Source organism: Gordionus sp. m RMFG-2023, chromosome 4 (assembly GCF_954871325.1).
Source record: "Gordionus sp. m RMFG-2023 chromosome 4, tfGorSpeb1-WG-v2, whole genome shotgun sequence".
Lineage (NCBI taxonomy): Eukaryota > Metazoa > Nematomorpha > Gordioida > Chordodea > Parachordodidae > Gordionus > Gordionus sp. m RMFG-2023.
In genome coordinates this window covers 4604304-4627440 of record NC_088778.1, presented here as the reverse complement: position 1 = coordinate 4627440, position 23137 = coordinate 4604304, and the positions used below count along the sequence as shown (strand labels likewise).

Below are 23137 nucleotides of genomic sequence, written 5' to 3'. Positions count from 1 at the left end.
AACAGTTGATTTATATATTTAAGAAGCGATTATTTTTGTACATTAGGTTTTGGTATTTTATTTTAAAGTTGAATTCTCTTAATTTTAGGATATCAGGTTATCTGTTCCTGATTGAACTCGAACTGATGGTTGGCCTGTCTATCCAATTTAAAAATTCTAACCTAACCCTACAATTTTTTTTAAAGGTTTAATGGAGTACTGGAACCCTATGTTAAAGCTAACATATCACAATTATAAAATCTCTTAGATTGTTTATTAATTTTTTTGGGCAGCAAATATCTTCAAACCTTGTCAATTAAAATACAAATTATTTTTTACAGGAAGAAGAGCTCGCCGAAATTATAGAGAAATCCCGTGAAATAGAAGAAAATTTTGGCCATTATTTCGACGTTTTCATAGTCAACACAGACCTGGACAAAACCTACAATCAGCTGTTGGAAGAAATTAACCGAATCGAATGCGAACCCCAATGGGTGCCAAAGTTTTGGCTCCATTTAAACACCTATTCCCCCTCCCGCATTTCCGACGAATATCATATGCAGCAAAACTATGATCCTTCCTCCCAAGCCCACATCAACGGGGCGTATCAAAACAGCAACGTTTTTGACAGCTACAACGTAAACGGTAACGGACCGGCTAGCGGAATATACGACGCGGACTATTACAATATGGAGTCTAACGTGGACGACGAGAACGAATTTCGCAGGCGTACACCCTCGAGCGATTATTACGCTATGAATCAACAAAATTTCATACCTTGAAACAATGATTTATCTTTTTCTTTTTTTTTCAAAATTCATTTTTTTTTGTTATCAAACCAAACCAACCCCAGTAAAAAAAACAAAGCAAAAAATTATAAGTGCTAAATTCAAGAAGCTATTCGCTCAATGATGGGAATTTAGGATTTGATATCTTAAACTTCAACGCGAAATTTTTACGATTTCTATTTAAATACGATGAATTAAGTTATAATCCTAATTTTAGTGCCTTCGATATTTTACTCTTTAAAAGGCCTTTTAAAATGATAAATAAAACACGCATTTTTCTAATCAATTTGTTGATTAGTCATTTTTTTTTGTCACTGATAGAAATTATATTTTTATAAAGACCTAATTTAAAACGACCTTTTTTTCATTGGCAATACATTTAATTGCAAAATTGTAAATTTAAATGACGAAAGGATCAAATGTACCCCGCCATTACGAAAATGAACGTATAAAATTATTATATTTATATCATATTTTATAATACTTCGCCACGAATTCGCGCTAACCGCGAATGCAGGGTTAAATTAATTTTTACCCTCTCGATAAATGCGTTTTTTCTATCGGTTTCCCCTTTGGGAACATTTTAAAAATTGTATTAAATTATTTCATTTTTTTTTTAAATTTTAGGTGTAAAATTATTTTCGAGACAATATTTTAATGTTGAGCGCAAAGCAGGGCCCGAGGAAAATGCTGCCTTTATTTTATTTTTTAATTCATTATATTATAAATAATATAATTTTTATATTTGAAGAAATATGAATTTTAAAATAATAATCGTGATTTTAAAAATTATTGTAAATATGTAATACGAAATAATTATTATAATATTTTTTTATATATATATATAATTTTTATACTCGAAAATAAATGACCGAAAATAAATGACCACTGAAATAGTAATAATAAAAGAAATCGAAACAATATTTTTTTAATTCTTATCAATATCAAAAATTGTATAATTTTCTTTATCGTCAAAACAAAGGCAATGATAATAATATTCTCAAGATTCCATATAAAATATAAATATTATATCTTATAACATTTATAATTACCGTATAATATTTCATAACACTAATATTTAAAAAAATCACATGATTCAAAAACAATGATCATCTTCTCGAAAAAATATATTGAAAAACGTCCATATCTGTCAATTACGAATCGACAGATACAACAGAAACATTCAAAAATTTTGCTATAATTTTTTTTGAAAGAGATTTAGGGTTTTTTTTAATCGTACATCATTATATAAGTTAAACTGTTTAACTGTATCTGGATGAATGTTCAAGTAACTATATAGATGAATCTATGTTAAAAGTTTTAATTTGCATTTTTTTTCTCCCCAGTGGGAGCATATGTCCGTTTGGCAATTGCTTATGGATATAACTATGGTTAACCATGCGATTATTGTAATCTTATAATTTTATTAATTTTTAAAGTTCATTCCTTCAATTTTTTTTTTATAACCACTTTACGCAATAATGCCCATTTTGAGTGAAAGGAAACAATTATCATTTTTTAAAATTAAAAACCAAGATTTACTTAGAGATCGAAAACAGGAAATCGTAAGGCAAGTTATTATAAACATTGATTTACTAAATTTCCATGTCACTTCTGAAAATTAATGCCAAGTTCAATGTTGGCCCCTTTTTGTGACGATAGAAATTCAACTGTTTCTTGAAAAATTACATTATTAGTCCCTTTACGACAACCGAATTTAGGGTCTAAAAGTTTAAGCGATAATTTTTATATAATTCTTTTCATATCTAATTTTATTTTCTGCATAAGAAGGAATATTTTAGGATTTAATTCAAAGTCTCATAAAAAAATTAGGTATTTAAATGTCAGAAGAAGTTGCATAAATTTTGACAAAATTTATATAATTGTTTAGGAACGATAATAATCTTGATTCCTTTAATTAATGCTGTTAATGTAATTTGCTTTTTATGTCATTATCTCATTTGGAAATCTTTGTTCAATTTAGATAAATTTATCCTTTCATACTTATATTAAATCCTAAACTTCATTAAACCTGACATAATTAAAATGAGTATTTAAGGCTATTACTCTCAGTAGACCCCTAGTCTCTTGATCATTCCTTTCTTTATTTACTTTTCTTGTAATTCATGTTTTCATTTTATCTTGTTTAATTTTATGTATTTCGATAAAATCGCCCTTTAGTTATTTAATATTTAAGGAATGATTTTTAACAAAATATGTTTTTAGGTATTTTAAGCTGTAAAATTAATAAAAAAAATAATTTTTATTCTAGTGAGTTATGAGTAGAATGAATGGGGTATTGGTAGGAATCTAATGTTAAATTGAAAAAATAGATAAATTCAAATAAAAGATGAGTGGTAAAAATAAAGAAGGAGGTGGAAATTAAGATGGGAAGAGATTTGGAATGAATGAAAGTGAAAGAGAAAAGACTTATAGTGGAGTTTTAGTGTTGTTAAACAGCTCGTTTTGAGCCGATTTTTAAAAACGGCTAACTCAATATTTCGTCCAGAAAAATATTACGCAAACCTCAAGATTTTGCTCATAGAAGGAACAAAGGTTTGGACATCTATTAACGAAATCTCGAGGCTTATGACAATGTTTTTCTTGCTAAAATATTGAGTTAGCCGTTTTTAAAAATCGGCTTAAAACGAGCCGTTTAATAACACTAGGAGTTATAGGGGGTAAAGTGAGAGGAAGGGGGTGGGGTCTAAAAATTCAATATAGATAAAAGAGGAGAGTATGAGATTAGAGTGGGTAAATACTAGGAAGCAGATCTGGACTAAATAGAGCTGACTAAAATAAAAAGTTATGAAAGTAGAAAGTTTTGAATTTCAAAATTGATTAAAATTTTATTTTTTGAATTTCAAAAGCCAATATAAAAGGTATTTTCTCGAATATTTTCAAAACCAAATAATCGCATATTATAAAGCAAATATTTTAAAATACAAAACCAAAAACTAAATTTGTAATTTTCTTCATTTTTGTTACCCTATTTCTGTATATTTACCTGCTAGTCTGCTATATATATAAAACAAAAATTAAATTTTTTTATAGATTGATAAAACGCCATCTTGCGGATTTAATATTGTAGAATTATCATTTAAAATTTTAATTATTTTTAAATTTATCTATATTTAATATTATTATTAAAATATTTCTAACAAAATTATTTATAAAATATCAAATGACTCTATATTAATATTTATTATATATTTAATCTCTCCGATTATATATATATTCCTTAATATATTGATTCTCAATTGTTTCTCTTTACAATTTAATAATACTTGCTATTTATTCTACTTTATTTCCATAAAATTCATAAAAATTTATATATTCATAATTTTATATTGTCATAATTATATTAATTCCAACAATCTTGTCATAATTATAATAATGAGTACAAAAACATTCGTTTCTTTGTTTTATAAAACCTTCCGAGCCGATTATCATATAATAATCAATATAAACAAAAATCAATATTATTACTAAATAAAAATATATTTATAATGATTGACATCTATCAATCATTTAAGAATAATAGTTTAAATATATATAAAATATACATCAATTATATTATATTTTTTTTAAATTTAAAATAATGATTATTTTTTAATTAAGTGTAATTGAATCAATCAGGCAAAATTTATTTAAAAAATTTAGAGAAATATTTAGGAAACAAACATTATTTCCTTTCGAAACAATTAGAAGGGCTAATAAAATGCTTATCAAATATGACTTTATCTTTAATCAATGATTTCAGAATTAAAAAAGAGATATTTATAAATTTAATTTCATTTATAATATGCACTTCATTAATATCTTGTAAAAATTAATCTGAACCAAAAATAAATGATTAGCATATATAAATTTTAAAATCATTTTAATAAGTTCACAAAAACTGCCCTACATTTAACAATTTTTAAGTTAGATGTTTAGAATTTTTTAAATTAACAATATAATAATTTTTACTTTGATTTGTTAACCATTTTCTTCTAATTAATAATCTTTAAGAATAATAAGATAAAAATTTAAAAATAAATGGCGTAAATTAATTCAATTGTTTAAAATTTTTTAACACTCCAATAGGAATCGAGAATAAATTTAAAAATGGCATAAATGAATTAAGTTGTTTAAAATTTATTAACACTTCATTTAATTGGTAATTGGAAATTTGAAAATATAATATTTGTATTTACATATATTAATATATGATTTTAAATAATACACTGAACCCGGTTGAACCCGGGTTCAAATAAAATTTTTGGGTTCGGTTCGGGGTTTTGAAAATTTTATAAATGGGGTTCAGGTTCGGTTTGGGTTCAGAGTTTTTTTCTAAAAACCCGGGTTCACTTCTCCGGGTTCGGGTTTGGTTCGAATCCCTGGCTAAAGTATTGGGCATATATAACAATAAAAATTATTTAGGATCTATTTTCTAAAAATCATATTTTTTGTTTATATAATTTTTGGTGCATTATTTACTTTTCATTTATTTCTAGAAAAATAAAAAAATTATATACTTTTTTCTTAAATTATTTTTTCCATTTTTATAAAAAAAATACATATTACAATTTTAAAAAAAGTAAGAATTTTACATAAAATTTTATGAAATTTTTAAATTGAAAAATAATAGATAAAAATAAATATAATAAAATAATTTTATATATTACATCTAAAAAGATGAAAAACCATTATAGTCAAAATTTTCAAATCGAAATTATTAATGATAAAATTGTTTTATTCCATAAAAGCGGTAAATTAGTTGTTAAAGATGAAGATATATATGAAATACTCCATCAAGCTCATATAGGGGAGACCGGGGTAAAACGATAGGCATTTTGCATATTTACCATAAAAATTTTAAACAAGAGTCAAACACAACAAATTATAGATCAATGTGTAGCCCCATCTCTCTTCTACAAGATAAAAAAAAGTGTAGCCCTCTACCTATAATATTTTAGGAGCTATGATTAGTTATGTAAAACTACTCATTTTCGCCATTTTACCCTGGGTACTAGGGTAAAATGGATAAGCACTAGGGTAAAGTGGTTAAAATAATATTTGACACATATTTATTGTTTTATTTAACAAATATTACAAATTTAAGATTTATTTATGATTTTTATTTAAAAACTAATCGATACAATAAGGACATGTAAAATAATTATCATAATTAGCACATTTAGAATGTGCCCATTCAAGGCACATTGTACATTTTAGCCATTCATCGCCCTCGCGACTATTTTTATAGTTTTTATTACAAATAACACATAAACAATTATTTTTTGATATCTTTTTTTTTCTCTGAATTAATAATTTTTTTTTATAAGGTGTAGATGTTAATATTTCTGAATTCTTTTTTTTAGATATTTTATCCGATGAAATATTGAATAATTTTGGAATAGGTATTATAGATGAAGGATTGAATACTTTATTATAATTTTTTGAGCATGATGGTAACATATCATGATAAGGTTCATCAATATCATCTGGAACATTTTCGTTCAATAATATAGATAAATCACTATCATTATTTTGAGTCACTGTAAGATTTTGAGTCACTCTAATATTTTCATCATTATTTTCAAATTCAATATTTGAGTTAGCATTTGAATTATTACAGCAGATATAATCTTGTTCTGTAAATATATTTGGGTTTAAAGGAAATATGCCACATGCTAAGAATCCATTTAATATATTATTTGATGTCACTGCCCTTGGTATTTCATTTTTTAACACTCCTGGAATATCATAAATCTGAAATTGTTGCCCCACAGGATTTTTAGATTGAGCATTATTAAAATTATGAAATACAATATAATTCAATTGAGCATTTTTATTAAAGTCACCAAATTAATAATATTTAGATTGAGCATTATTAAAATTATGAAATACAATATAATTTCGATTGACATTTTTATTAAAGTTACCAAATTAATATTGATATTTAGATTGAGCATTATTAAAATTATGAAATACAATATAATTTCAATTGAGCATTTTTATTAAAGTTACCAAATTAATATTGATATTTAAATTGAGTTATTAAAATTATGAAATACAATATAATACAAACAATATAATTTAATTACTTGTTTAGGCGTTAATCCCATAAATGACCTACTTGCTTCTAATATGTAGTCACACAATCTAGATTCTTCTTCATTTGTAAATATTTGTTTATGATGATCTGAACTTTTAATACCAATTTTACATCTCCTACTCAACGTTGTATAAGGTATGTTAAATTTTTTAGCAGACAAATTTAATGAAGTATTATTTGTTATTTTATATTTTATGGCTTCATTTATTATATTTACATCTCTGTATATGGTTTTTCTTTTATAATTTCTCATTATTTGATTGATACAATAAAAATTATAATAAATGAATTAATGAAAAATTAATGTGAATAATTTTATATTTTAACCGTTTTACCCATAACAGCTTTACCCCTAGGTGACATATATTATAAATATCGTTATTGCGTGACTTCTAATATAGCTAAAGATGTCAGATAAATTTTATTTTATAGCTAATACATTAAGGAACATGTGTGCCAAATTTTGAATCCTGAGGATATGTAAATTTTACTAAAAGCAAAATATACTAGAGAATGATTTTTATATTTTTTGGGTAAAAAACAGTTTTTTGACAAAATATATAAAACCAGGTAAGTTTTTTAAAAGATGAACATAGGTAAGAAATTAGATATAAAAATACATCTTCACACCAAATTTAAGGTCTTTATACTCAATGGTTAAAAAGTTATTCGCGTTAACATTGTTACCCCGTCAATCGCTTTACCCCGGTCTCCCCTACCCACCGGGCATGGTAGTAGAGATATATTACACCATAATATGAAGTCGCACTACTACAATATTACCCGAGAAACAATTAGATGTTTATTTAAAATTGTGCAAGGAGTGCCAGTTAAAGAAAAGCAAAAGAAGTATTGGATGAGTTACCAATCCCATAATTTCAAAAGACCACAATTCTTGATGCCAAGTAAAATACAATTTTGCTAACGTTATTAAACGTCTCGTTTTGAACCAATTTTTAAAAAATGGCCAATTATATTTTAAAATCCTGGTTAAATTTGGAAAAATATATAATAGTATTATGGGAGATGCGCCATAAATGGCCATCTTTTTGTTTTAAAAAAGGCATGATTCAGATTTAACCAAAATTTTATATCAATATGTAGCCCAATTCTTATTCTTAATTTAAATCAAAGCGCTTCTAAAATAATTTATGAGGTTATGTGAAAGTTGTTTTTATGGCCAGTCAAAACTAATAACTTTTCTAATACCAAATTTTAAATTAATGTGAATTCAAAAAAAAAATATATAAACCGGCATTGAAAAACTATAATATAAATGTGAATTATAAAATATAAAGGGAATATAACCACGATATGAATTACTTAAATGACCCTTACTAATGGGAAGAGTTGCTAATATATATATAACCATTTTAATACATTGGGAATATAATCTAAAATGTGATTGAAATAATGCAAAGCATCCATAGCATTTTTTGGAACTGTATCAACCATAGTTAATCATTTAATCATAGTTATTCAGCTAATAAGGCATCATAAGATATTCATCTTGATAAAAATCTAACAAATATATTTTTTTCTATCACCATCTGAAAAAGGTTGGAAAGGCTTTTGTGGAAGTAATATCTGCGGATTTGTAAATGCTGCATGATCAATTAAAAACTATTCATTTATTTGGGTTATAAATGTATCTAAGAGAGGGGACATTTGTTTTATAATACTCTTCTACTGATCCTATATTAATGTTTTGACGATGAGCTTGCTTGCCGTAAGTCGAGTGAGGCAAATATTAAACATGTATAGCTCTGCCTTTGACTCAACAATAACATATAAAATATGAAATTCTTCATCAACATTAGCTCAAATTTCCTTGAGTTCTAGTAAAATCCTCTCCGCTATTTTCATCTTCTTAATCAAGCCAATGTCATGTTTTTTAAAAATATAACATAAAATAGTTGTATAATTAAATATTATTTTCTAATGAGAAAAAAAATTTGGAATAAGTTTTGAATCCGATAATTTTCTTGTTTATGAGGAATATTTCTTTCAAGCCATTGTGATATTTCAGTAATAGCATTAAAAATCGGCTCTTTTAACTCCATAAAAGTTGTTACTGCTGGATGGCGGAGACTCGATCTCGTTTGACAAGCTCGCAATTTCTTTCTCTCTGTTGGACAAAGAGTTTCTAAGATAATTATTATTTGACTAGAAATTTAGATAACTAATACGGCACTAAAATTTGAAAATAATAAGTAAATTACGCCAAGGAAAACTTGAAATCGAAATTAAATGATAAAATAACTTTGTAGATGAATGTGATAAATAAATGTAATAAAATATATATATGAGATAGGAATAAATATTAACAAATATAAATTAATAACAATAATATTTTAGAAAAATATAATCCGGCATCTGCATTTTTTGGCTTTTGTTTGTAGGGGGGGGGGGGAATTTGTCACCCCCTACCCCCCCCCGCTTCCCCGCTGCGTACGCGCCTGAATATATCTTATAACATCTATAATTAGCGTATAATATTTCATAACACCATTTTTAATAATCTTTTTTATAAACAAAAAAATCACGTGATTCAAACAATGTTCAACTTCTCGAAAAAATAATATCTGTCACAAATCGACAGATACAAAAGAAACATTCAAAAATTTTGCTATAATTTTTTTTGAAAGAGATTTAGGGTTTTTTTTAATCGTACATCATTATATAAGTTAAACTGTTTAACTGTATCTGGATGAATGTTCAAGTAACTATATAGATGAATCTATGTTAAAAGTTTTAATTTGCATTTTTTTTCTCCCCAGTGGGAGCATATGTCCGTTTGGCAATTGCTTATGGATATAACTATGGTTAACCATGCGATTATTGTAATCTTATAATTTATTAATTTTTAAAGTTCATTCCTTCAATTTTTTTTTTATAACCACTTTACAATAATGCCCATTTTGAGTGAAAGGAAACAATTATCTTTTTTAAAATAAAAACCAAGATTTATTAGAGATCGAAAACAGGAAATCGTAAGGCAAGTTTTATAAACATTGATTTACTAAATTTCCATGTCACTTAAATTAATGCCAAGTTCAATGTTGGCCCCTTTTTGTGACGATAGAAATTCAACCGTTTCTTGAAAAAAATATTAATAGTTCCTCTACGACATCTGAATTTAGGGTTGAAAGTCTAAGCGATAATGTTTTCTAATTCTTTTCATATCTAATTTTATTTTCTGCATAAGAAGGAATATTTTAGGATTTAATTCAGTGGCGTAGCTAGGAATTTTCCCTAGAGGGGGTCCATACATATAGAAGTCTGGGGGGCTTCGTTCGGCCGGCTTTATCTTAAAAATTATAACCATATCTTCTATGATATATTGTTGATTGATCATATATTTAAATAAATTTAAATAATTAATCTTAAATTTAAATAGTTAATCTTATATTATTAATTGATATGTTTGATATAATTTAACTATTTCAATTACCATAGTCGACTTTGGTTATTTTTAATTTACTTATTATTCACTAAACGTGATTGTAAACATTTGTTATATTATATATTTTTCAATTAACTTTTATATATATATACTGATATATTTTTAGTTCTTTTAGATATATAGAATAATAATAAAATATTTTAAAAAATAATTAATTTGAATAGCTTACTTCATATATAATAAATATATGCATCAATAATATGTTATTAAAATATTGTAGATTATTTTCAATGACTTTATAATAATACTATCCAGAATAATTTCAATAGAAATCTAATATTCTTCCACAAACATCAAAACTAAAAAAATACAAATATTCATGGTATTTATTTGATATAAAGTCACTTTTGAGTCTTTTGAACGTATAATCTTAAAAAAATTTTGCTCTGGGATAGTCTCATAAAAAATAAGTTATTTAAAGGTCAGAACAAGTGTACAAATTTTGACAGAATTTATGTAACTGTTTGGGAACGATAATAATCTTGATTCCTTTAATTACTGTTAATGTAATTTGCTTTTTATGTCATTATCTCATTTGGAAATCTTTGTTCATTTAGATAAATTTATCCTTTCATACTTATATTAAATCCTAAACTTCATTAAACCTGACATAATTAAAATGAGTATTTAAGGCTATTACTCTCAGTGACCCCTAGTCTCTTGATCATTGCTTTATTTGCTTTTCTTATAATTCATGTTTTCATTTTATCTTGTTTAAATTTATATATATCGATAAAATCGCCCTTTAATTAATTAATTATTTAAGGAATGATTATTGACAAAATTCATGTTTTCGGTACTAAGCTGTAAAATTAATCAAATTTTTTTTACATCCTATTGAGTTAGGGGTAGAATTGAATAGGGTATTGGTAGGAATCTAATGTTAAATTGAAAAAAGAGATTGAGAGGTAAAAATAAATAAAGAGGTGGAAATGGGGAGAGATTGAAATGAATGAAAGTGAAAGATAAAAGAAGTATAATGGAATTATAGGTGGTGAAGTGAAGGAGAGCGAAAAAATTAAATCTAATATAGATTAAAGAGGAGAGTATGAGATTAGAGTGGGTAAAGACTAGGAAGCAGATCTGGACTAAATAGAGCTGACTAACATAAAAATTCATGAAGGAGAAAGTTTTAAATTTAATAAACTGATTAAAATTTTATTTTTGAATTTCAAAAGCCAATATAAAAGATATTTTCCCGAATATTTTCAAAACCAAATAATCTCATATTATTATAAAGCAAATAATATTTTAAAATATAAAATTTGTATTTTTTTAATATTTTTGTTGGGCCCTATTTCTGAATATTTACTAAATTTGATATTAATTATTTTTTTAAAAAAAAACATTAAATTGTGCGAAAAAATTGAATTTACTTCCATCACTCCTAAATTTAGATCTCCTTGGATACCATAATTAGCAAAACTTTCGATCTCCACCTTTTCTTAATCTTCATTATTGTAGTTTGAATTGAATTTCTTTTGTAAATAACAGAGACCTGCAGGGCCGACCCTAAGCCCGGGGGCCGAAATGCGGGCGGGGCAGGTCTGCTATATATAATAAAACAAAAATTAATTAAAATTTTTTTTATAGATTGATAAAACGCCATCTTGCGGATTTAATATTATAGAAAATTTTATAAAAATTTTAATTATTTTTAAATTTATCTATATTAAATATTATTATATTATAAGATTTAAACCATCATTAATAGATTATATAAAATATGATTATTGATTTTTTATTTACCTTATTATTGAATATATCTAGAAATTTATATTATAACTTTATCTAAAGAATATAAATTCTAAACTTATATATGAATAATTTTTTATATTTTACTTTCATCTATTATTATCTTAAATTTGTACCATATATCTGATTTTAAATTTATCAGTATAAATTTTTAAATGTATATATGCCAATGACTAGTGTTGTTAAAAAGTCGAGTTCACCCACTCCGACTCAGAGTCTGAAGTCATTAGTCGTGAACTCCAGTCAACTCGAGTCATGCACTCAAGTCGATTTGAGTCGAGAACATGAGTTTTCCATTTGAGTAGTAAACTTAAGTCGACTAGAGGACGAATATTTCGAATAGGTATATCGTTCGTTATTTTTAAAATTTTGTGAAATTATTTAAAGCAAATGGGTAAAATATATATTATAAACATGTTAAATTAAAATTTCAATGGAGATCTACCATAGATAAGTGACAATTATCATTTTTTATTCAATTTTTTTGAACTTACAGGGTAAAATAATAAATTGTAAACATGTTAAATTAAAATTTCAGTGAATATGTACCATAGATAAGTGACATATCTAATTCTCAACTCCCTTTTGAAATTATTTTATTATATATATTTTGAAATTATCACATTACTCATATCCATTATTTTTAAATTAGGTTAATATGATCTTGTTGGGAAACACTTAAACCTCTGGGCAGATGATAATAGTATCATATAAATTTTTTGAGGCAACCGGAATGGAGTTGAACTAAAAAGATGCATTAATATAAACATGATATTTTTGGGAACAACAAATTTAAAAATATTTTTTCTTTAATCTTTAAAATCAATTAGAAACTACTATTTGGATATATCTAGTAAAATAAGCCCCCCTCTGATTATACTATTCATACAAAAAATCTATTTATATTGTTATTATCTAAATCAGTCATATATATGAATTTTTATTTATTAAAATTTCAATGTAAACAATAACTTTATAATGAAATAGGTTATATAAATAATGATTTAAAATATCACATTATTTAACAATGTACGATTAAGCTTTATAATTAAAATATCATCAAGTATATCTTTGTCTAATCTTGTCCTTAGAGAGGTTACAGTTAGTGCTAATGCACTAAATGCTCTCTCAACTGAGACCTGGGTGCAAGGAGCAGCAAGAATTATTTGACATAATATAATTCTGCATCTTATTTTTTTTATTTTGCATTATATATAAAAAAAAAATTTTGTAATTTTTAATTTTAAGTTTAACTTTCTTGTTTTTTCCTTTTATTTTTATTTTCACTTGTTTATTATATTTTGAAATAAAAAATCAGGAATTAATAATGTTATATAAAATAAAAAAAATGAATAAAATAATTGTTTTATAATAAAACCCCTATTTATAAATTTGGGTGGGATACATTTATTTAATGTTTTTTTTATTTATATTTATAAAAAATAAAGTATAAAAAAGGCATTTCATTTTCTTTTCTTTTCGTTTTTCCCATTGTCTCTTTCTCTCCCTCATTTATTTATTTTTATTTAATGTTTTGCCTTATGAATTAAATAAATTTTAATATTGAAAAGGCTAAATATATTTTAAAAAATATGAACCATAAAAATAAAAAGAATATTAATAAATTATTAGATTTTTTTTTGACTGTCTCATTCTCATTAATTACTTTATATAAATTGTAGCAAATATGATATTATTAAAAAATAATGGCATATAATAGATTTTTTCTAATATAAAATAAAGAGTAAAGACTCTTGGACAAAAAAGACACCATTTAATCATTTTTTTTTAAATGTTAAGAAAAAGGGAAAGTTTAAAAAAAATTTATTAATTTTTTCCATACATTCACTAAAAAAAATATTTGGTTAATAAGTTGTAGCAGTGTTCGCTGGTTTTAAAAGATGGTTCACATATGTGAATTAATGGGATATTGTTATTTAAAGTTTGTGACTACAAAATAAAACTCGTTATAAAGGCTATAATCCAAAATTTTTAAAAAAAATTCGAAAAATTTTAAAATTGTATGTTTAAGTATTAAAATTTAGAAAATTGTCAAGTATGTTTTGTAAATGTTTTTATTTTTATGTTTAAAAATATAGACTTATCTTATTTATATATTTTCAATAGTTTCGAAAGTTTGTGAATTTAATTTTTGAAAATTTAGGACACAACCCAATGAAAATTTTTTGCAGTTTGATAAATAATTAATAAAAAAGATACAAAAAAAGTTGTTATTTAATTGACATCTGGTAGGTAGTGAGTTCCGTCAGAAACTGTTTTTAGGGATCCCAATTTTCTGAAACTAGCCGGCACTAGCAGTTAGCAAAGGATTATCCCAAGGTCAAAGTGATAGCTTTATATAATTCTGCATCTTATATTTTTTATTTTGCATTATATATAAAAAAAAATTTTGTAATTTTTAATTTTAAGTTTAACTTTTTTGTTTTTTCCTTTTATTTTTATTTTCACTTGTTTATTATATTTTGAAATAAAAAATCAGGAATTAATAATGTTATATAAAATAAAAAAAATGAATAAAATAATTGTTTTATAATAAAACCCCCATTTATAAATTTGGGTGGGATACATTTATTTAATTATATTTATAAAAAATAAAGTATAAAAAATGCATTTCATTTTCTTTTCTTTTCGTTTTTCCCATTGTCTCTTTCTCTCCCTCATTTATTTATTTTTATTTAATGTTTTGCCTTATGAATTAATAAATTTTAATATTGAAAAGGCTAAATATATTTTAAAAAATATAAACCGTAAAAATAAAAAGAATATTAATAAATTCTTAGATTTTTTTTTGACTGTCTCATTCTCATTAATTACTTTATATAAATTGTAGCAAATATGATATTATTAATAATGACATATAATAGATTTTTTCTAATATAATTTTTTTATAATGTCTTTTATATTCTACTAAAAGATATATGGTCAATGGTAATTAATTTTACAAAATTTTGACTATATATAAAGGGAACTAGGTCTAGTCGAACCATTTTTTTACAAATCCCAGTCTTCCCTACCTTTTAAACCATAATATAATTATTTTATTCAATAATATTCAAATAATAGTTTTACAATTTTGAAATTTTAGTGATATAACATTGCATAATAATATATTTAATTTATATAGAATTTAGATGCAATTAAAGACCTTGGGAAAAAATATATGGCACCTTTCGATATAAATGATAGTGAGGCGAGATCTTTAAACGAAATTGAAATTTTTTTAAAACCTTTTTATAAAATAACACTTGAAATATCGTCAGATACTTCTACTATTGGAACCTCAGTTTTATTTATGACAAAGATAGAGCAGATTTTAGACGAAACTTCGAAAAATCATCTCGATAGCGATCTTAAAAATGCGGCTAGTAAAATGTTGATAAAATGTGCAACTTATAAAAATTTGATGAGTTCATTTAGCAATTTTGTATCTACACTATTAGATCCTAAAACTAAATTAAAATATATGCCTAAATTTATAGCAAAGGAGGATTATAATGAAAAATTTAAATCATTATATAAAAGCTATGGTTGGCCATCGCAAAGAGCGAATGTTTATGACTTCTCAAAAGATGATATGGAAACACAGCCCTATTCGGTTTGCATGCATAACGAAATGAGAAAGTAATTATAAATGTTTGATATATTAATTTATAATTTTTAGGGAGGCTTATGAATATCCAGATCTCAGTAGAGATGAATTTATAGATTACAGCAAAGAACCGGTTGCACCAGCTTCAACTAATATACTTGATTGGTGGGCCAAAAATAGTGATTTTTACCCAACGTTGTCGCTCATAGCTTAAGATTTCTTCGCACAACAAACAACAAGCGTTCCTAGTGAAAGAGTCTTTAGCAAGGCCGTTGATTTTTTAACGAAGAAACGAAATAGGATGTCGGGGACAACCGTTAAATATTGTATGTGCCTTAATAACTGGGATGTTAGAGATATAATATATAATATTTCATTTATTATCTATATTGTATCTTATTTATTGTATTATGTTAAAAAGTTATTTTATGTTTACAAAATAAATAAATATTGTGTAATTTATATAATAATTTGAAGATATGTGGTAAAAATCTATTTAATATAAGATTATAAGCTTTTTAACAGCTTTTATCTAAGGTTTCACAAATTGTATAAAATCAAAAAAAAATATCATTTCAAATGAACATATTTGATTATATTTTCTATCAAATCCAATAATGTTTTCATTATTCGAACCGATACGAATAAGGAATTATTTAATTCGTACTAATACGAATAATATAATTATTCGATTCGAAAACAAGAATTATGTAAATATATGATTTGATTCTTATTTTTGTAGGAGATTCAAAGAATTTTTTATATTTTTATGTAAATAAACAAAAAATAAAATATTATTTGAAAAAAAACATGATCTAACTTTGTCTGTTTATAAAATAAATATAAAATATAAAAAATGTATCAGACAGGACTTTGCAAAAAGTAAAAATAATTATATAAAATAGTTAAAAATAAATTTTATCCACGCCTTTATTTCATTTTTTTTCTGGAATTATTTAGAAGGGTAAATAAATGAGAAAGCCGTTTATTTTAGCTCGCTATAACACCTGGTTCTTGAGATATAGGGGCTCAAATCTGTAAAATTTTTAAAATGCTTATATCTCAAAAACTAATTATATATCATATTGTAAGTAAAAATATTCTCTAAAGGGCTATCAAAAAATAATAAAAATTGGCGCCAAAAGACAATTGTCACTTTTCTAGGGTACATCTTCACTGAAGTTTTATTTAAATGTTTGCAATACCTATTTTAGTCTATTTAGGCTAAAAAAATTAAAAATATTGAAAATAAAAATAACGATGACAATTGTCATTAGAATTTATTTAGGGTACATCTTCATAATTTTTAATTTAACATGTTAGCATTCTATATTAATGCCCATTTGCGTAAAAACTTTAAAAATAACGATTATGACAATTGTCACTTTTTCAGGGAACATCTTCACTGAAGTTTTATTTAAATGTTTGCAATACTTACTTTAGCCTATTTAGCTAAAAGAAACAACTTTTTGCCCATTAGCGTCACAAAAAAATCTTATATGTTTAAAAATACCTACCTATTATAATTATCATTTTTCCAGGGAACATCTTCATTGAATTTATAATATAATATCTTTACAAAATAAATTATATTATAATCCTTTTGTGTCCAAAAATTTCAAAAATCTTAAAAAATAACGCATATGACAATTGTCGCATTAAAAAAAAGTTTGACATAAATATTAATAAAAAAATAGAAATAAATTAAAAAGGAATAACTAAAATAAATAAAAGTTAAAGAAAAATTGACAAAAATAAAAAAAATATTATGATTTTCTTAGTACATCTTCAATAAATTTTTATTTAAACATGTTAGCAAAGCTTATTTTAGCCCATTTACGTCAAAAAAATTCGAAAAACTTTAAAAACAACGATTATGACAATTGTCACTTATCTAGGGTACAACTTCACTAAAATTTTATTTAAACATGTTAGCAATGCTTATTTTAGCCCATTTTCGTCAAAAAAATTCGAAAAACTTTAAAAACAACGATTATGACAATTGTCACTTATCTATCGTACATTTTCACTAAAATTTTATTTAAACATGTTAGCAATGCTTATTTTAGCCCATTTACGTCAAAAAAATTCGAAAAACTTTAAAAACAACGATTATGACAATTGTCACTTATCTAGGGTACATCTTCACTTAAATTTTATTTAAACATGTTAGCAATGCTTATTTTAGCCCATTTACGTCAAAAAAATTCGAAAAACTTTAAAAACAACGATTATGACAATTGTCACTTATCTATCGTACATTTTCACTAAAATTTTATTTAAGCATGTTAGCAATGCTTATTTTAGCCCATTTACGTCAAAAAAATTCGAAAAACTTTAAAAACAACGATTATGACAATTGTCACTTATTTATCGTACATTTTCACTAAAATTTTATTTAAACATGTTAGCAATGCTTATTTTAGCCCATTTACGTCAAAAAAATTCGAAAAACTTTAAAAACAACGATTATGACAATTGTCACTTATCTAGGGTACATCTTCACTTAAATTTTATTTAAACATGTTAGCAATGCTTATTTTAGCCCATTTACGTCAAAAAAATTCGAAAAACTTTAAAAACAACGATTATGACAAATGTCACTTATCTATCGTACATTTTCACTAAAATTTTATTTAAACATGTTAGCAATGCTTATTTTAGCCCATTTACGTTATTTGCAACTCAAGTTGGAAGTCTAAAATAAAAAAAAGTAATAAACAAATATCTTAATTAATAATAATTAATTTGAAATATTCGTCCTCTAGTCAACGACTCAGGTTTATAAAAATATTCATCCTCTAGTCGACTCAAGTATATAGACTTGAGTTCACGACTTGAGTTCACAACTTGAGTTCACGACTTGAGTTCACGACTTGAGTTCACGACTTGAGTCGACTTGAGTTCACGACTTGAGTCGACTTGAGTTCACGACTTGAGTCGACTTGAGTTCACGACTTGAGTTCACAACTTGAGTCGACTTGAGTTCACGACTTGAGTTCACAACTTGAGTCGACTTGAGTTCACGACTTGAGTCGACTTGAATTCACAACTTGAGTCGACTTGAGTTCACGACTTGAGTTCACGACTCGAGTTCATAACTCAAGTCAGTTTGGGTCGATTTTTTCGACCCAAAACTTAGACTCAGTTTTCGACTAAGTCGACTCGACTCAGTCGATTAACAACACTACCAATGACATATAATATACCTAGACTGACGATTCATTCATTAAAAGTATACATCAATACAAATCAGCTGGGGACGCCATTTTGGTAACCTATAAAGCAATTATTCTCATGTAAAAAGCTGCTATATATTTTCTAATTTTTTGGTATTCTTGAAGATGTAGATTTGGAGAAACCTGCTAGTCATGTAAGCCCTATTTATTAAAATTCTTGTGAGATTTATTATTTGTCTATATTTTAATATTTATTACAATATTTATATTATAAAACATATTTTTATAAGAATGTTTCAAAAACAATTGACACTATTAATATTCTTGAAGATGTAGATTTGGAGAAACCTGCTAGCCATGTAAGCCCTATTTATTAAAATTCTTGTGAGATTTATTATTTGTCTATATTTTAATATTTATTACAATATTTATATTATAAAACATATTTTTATAAGAATGTTTCAAAAACAATTGACACTATTAATATTCTTGAAGATTTAGATTTGGAGAAACCTGCTAGTAGTGTTGTTAAATTGCTGGGTCGGGTCGGCTTGACCGAAAACCCAGCAAGGTTTGAGCCGAAAAAAACGACCTTAAACCCGAGCCAACCCATTTAGCCATAGATCAGACCCGACCCGACCCAATGGGCCACATGAGCCGACCCATTGGGCCGACCCGATGAGTCGGCTTGCTGGGTCGGATTGTTGGGTCGGCTTGATGGGTCGGCTTGTTGGGTCGGCTTGATGGGTCGGCTTGTTGGGTCGGCTTGCTGGGTCGGCTTGCTGGGTCGGCTTGTTGGGTCGGCTTGGTGGGTCGGCTTGCTGGGTCGGCTTGTTGGGTCGGCTTGATGGGTTGGCTTGCTGGGTCGGCTTGTTGGGTCGGCTTGATGGGTCGGCTTGCTGGGTCGGCTTGCTGGGTCGGCTTGCAGGGTCGGCTTGCTGGGTCAGCTTGCTGGGTGGGCTTGCGTTAAAATTTTTCATAATCGTCATCTTTAGGTTTTTTCGAATTTTTTTGAAGCAAATAGGTAAAAATATATTTTGTGAACATGTTAAATTAAATTTTAGTGAATATGTACCTTAGAAAAGTGACAATTGTCATAATCTTCATTTTTAAGTTTTTTCGAATTTCTTTGAAGCAAATAGGTAAAAATATATATATTAACATGTTATATTAAATTTTCAGTGAATATGTACCTTAGAAAAGTTACAATTGTCATAATCGTCATTTTTAAGTTTTGTCGAATTTCTTTGAAGCAAATAGGTAAAAATATATATATTAACATGTTATATTAAATTTTCAGTGAATGTGTATCTTAGAAAAGTGACAATTGTCATAATCGTCATTTTTAAGTTTTGTCGAATTTTTTGAAGCAAATAGGTAAAAATATATATTGTAAACATGTTAAATTAAATTTTCAGTGAATATGTACCTTAGAAAAGTGACAATTGTCATAATCGTCATCTTTAAGTTTTTTTAAACTTTCTTTTAATCTTAGTGGTTTTTAATATTATAAAGTTCAAAAATTTTATTTTTTTTATCACCACGCTTGAAATGTAAAAATTAAAAAAACATTTTATTTATGTTTAAAGTCTTGTAAAAAGTTTTGGATATTTAATAGATTTTCTAAAACCATTGAATCTAGTAATAAGGTGTCACTGCAATTATATTTTATTCCAATGAGGAAAATTTTATTTAAAATTGTTTTAAGCCTATTTAAAAAAATTTTGATATTGGAAAGATGTTATAAAATATTTGGATTCAGTAAGAAATTTTTTCTTTCATTACTTTTTGACTCCACCCTTAAAAATCTAGAAATATAAAATAAATTATACTTATTTTCAGACTAGTAAAAAGTTTTTATAATTAGAAAAATATTTCTAAATCTCTAATATTGATACTGCTATTATATTTCATTCTTTTTTTTTAACTTGAACTTAGTTTATAATATTTGGTATTAAATATGAGTGGTATATCCTTTGAAACTTTTTAAAGGATTGCTAGATAATAGGAAAATACAGGGAAAATTGAGCAAGGAACTCATTTTTAAATTTAAGACATTCAGATATATTTTTTCTAATCTTATAAAAATATTAAGTAATATGTAACTACTATAAATTTTTTATATCAAATTTGATTTGAAACACAAGATTTTAATTATTATTTGATTTAAGATCATGGATATAATTCTTGACAAATTTTAAATTATTTTTCATAATTTCTGAGTTTTACAAATATTTTGTTTACATATCACGATTGTTAAAGCGATTGTTAGCGGGCCTTGCTAAACCCCCTAAATACTTTCTACCACTATTGCATCATTATAAATTTTAATTGATTTTTTTTCTTTGGTAATTGTGTGGATGACTTATGCAAAATCCAATTATTCATACTTAAGAATGAATATCATAGAAAAAATTTGGAAAACATTTAGATCTTCAGAGATACTACTAATTAGGAATTAAAAAATTTTTATCTATAAACCCCCCCCCCCTTTTCTTTTTAGAAATATTAACTATTATTTTTTTTAAAATGATATATTTATTATTCATTTATCGCAAGTAGGCTCTTATATTTTATAAGTAAAAATTTACAAATGCAAAATAAATAAGGCACATTTTCATATCTTTATTATTTTCATAAATAAAAAATAAAAATTATATGAAATCAAATAACAAATAATTGAAAAATAACAAATTATACAAAAAATTCGTCACGCAAATTTAAAACATTAACATCCCATGAATTTATACATAGGCATTGTTTTAACGTTGAGGCTGACATCCTATTCCTCTTCTTAGTAATGGTTGCGCCGGCTCGAGAAAAAATACGTTCGCTTGCTACGGACGTAGTTTGTTCGCATAAGTAATCCTTGGCCATTGTCGACAGCTTTGGAAAACGATTAGCGTTTCGAGACCACCAATCTATAATATCAACAGAGGTTTGAGCAACCGGATCTGTTAAATATTCTTCGATTTCTTCTCCGTCTAAATTTGGCATAATGTATGATTTCCTTAATATAAAATATTTAAATTAAATTAACTATTTATTATATAATCAAATCCATTGTAAAACCTTGTAACAAACATATTTTAAAAATGCCTATTTTGCAACTATATGCTTTATTAATTTTATAAGTTCTTAAGTCTCTATTTTTAAATGTTTAATAAATATTTATATTAACTCAAATAACTATCATAATTTTTGTTTAATGTAAGCATAATATTTAAATTTAGTCACTCCAATATAGCTTCAAAAATGTTTGTTAGAAGTTTTTATGAGTATTCTATATAATTAAGTATTTATATTTACCTTCTTAACTCATTCAGAATATTGACAGACATTAGATTGGATTCATTATTATCCTCCTCCTCGAAATCATATATTGATTTCGATGTACCATAATCATCAAATACTTTTTTGAATTTTTCATAAAACCCAAGGTTATTTATGAAATTTGGTAAAAATGTTTTCTTAATTCTTGGATCAAGAAATGATGATGCATAATTTGAAAATGTGGTGAAATATTCGATATAAATATTACATTTTTCTTTCATTATATTAGCAGCACTTTTTATAATTATATTTTTATGTGATTGGGCATTAAGCGATAAAGAATTCGCTATATTATCTAAATATAAGGCTGACATCCCAATTGTAGATGATGACGCCGAACTTATTTCACACGTGATTTTATAGAATGGATATAAAAATGACTCTAGCTCAATCAATAACTTAGCCTCCTCCTGGTTCAAATTATCTTTATTGGGTAAATATCGCCTACTTATATTAATGATGGCATCTATATTCTATTAAAATATGATTATAAAAAATATCAAATGATAAAATATTACTTTATTAACAGTAGTTATCATTAAATACATACTGTTCCATCTAGTGGCTATATCTAGTGGTATCCTACAACCTCCACTTAAATTGATATACTCTTGCATAAACTTTGGGCTTTTATGCATTTCTAATTAAAATATGTATTTTGGCAAGATGAGTAGATAAGCTGTCTAAGCCCGCTTGAACGATAATATTAATTACGTGTGCTAAGCATCTATTATTATTTGCATTGGCGTTACCATTATTTATGAAATAATCTACCAACAAATCGGCAGCTAATATAACATTTGCAGCATTATCATGGGTTATAGATAATATTTTTTTTTCAATTTGGAATTCCTCAAGAGTTGATATTATCAACTCAAATATATCTATTCCCGTGTGAGGATGCGGGAATTCTATTATATCTAG

The 23137-nt window shown here is 25.6% G+C and overlaps 1 protein-coding gene and 1 long non-coding RNA gene across 3 annotated transcripts in view; both read left to right on the top strand.

Annotated features, from left to right (window-relative positions):
* The window catches only part of LOC135928921 (uncharacterized), a 50081-nt gene extending 48921 nt beyond the window's left edge, over positions 1–1160 (top strand). For both annotated transcript variants that reach the window (XM_065465373.1, XM_065465372.1), the window contains exon 17: positions 321–1160. In XM_065465373.1, the coding sequence (XP_065321445.1) occupies positions 321–761 (441 nt within the window). In that variant the 3' untranslated portion in view covers positions 762–1160. The remainder of the gene's footprint in view (positions 1–320) is intronic.
* A 17785-nt stretch (positions 1161–18945) lies between these two features.
* On the top strand, positions 18946–19388 carry LOC135929073 (uncharacterized). The gene is made up of 3 exons (XR_010572477.1): positions 18946–19074; positions 19171–19239; positions 19336–19388. It is a non-coding gene; the product is annotated as an uncharacterized LOC135929073 (long non-coding RNA).
* The last annotated feature ends 3749 nt before the right edge of the window (positions 19389–23137 follow it).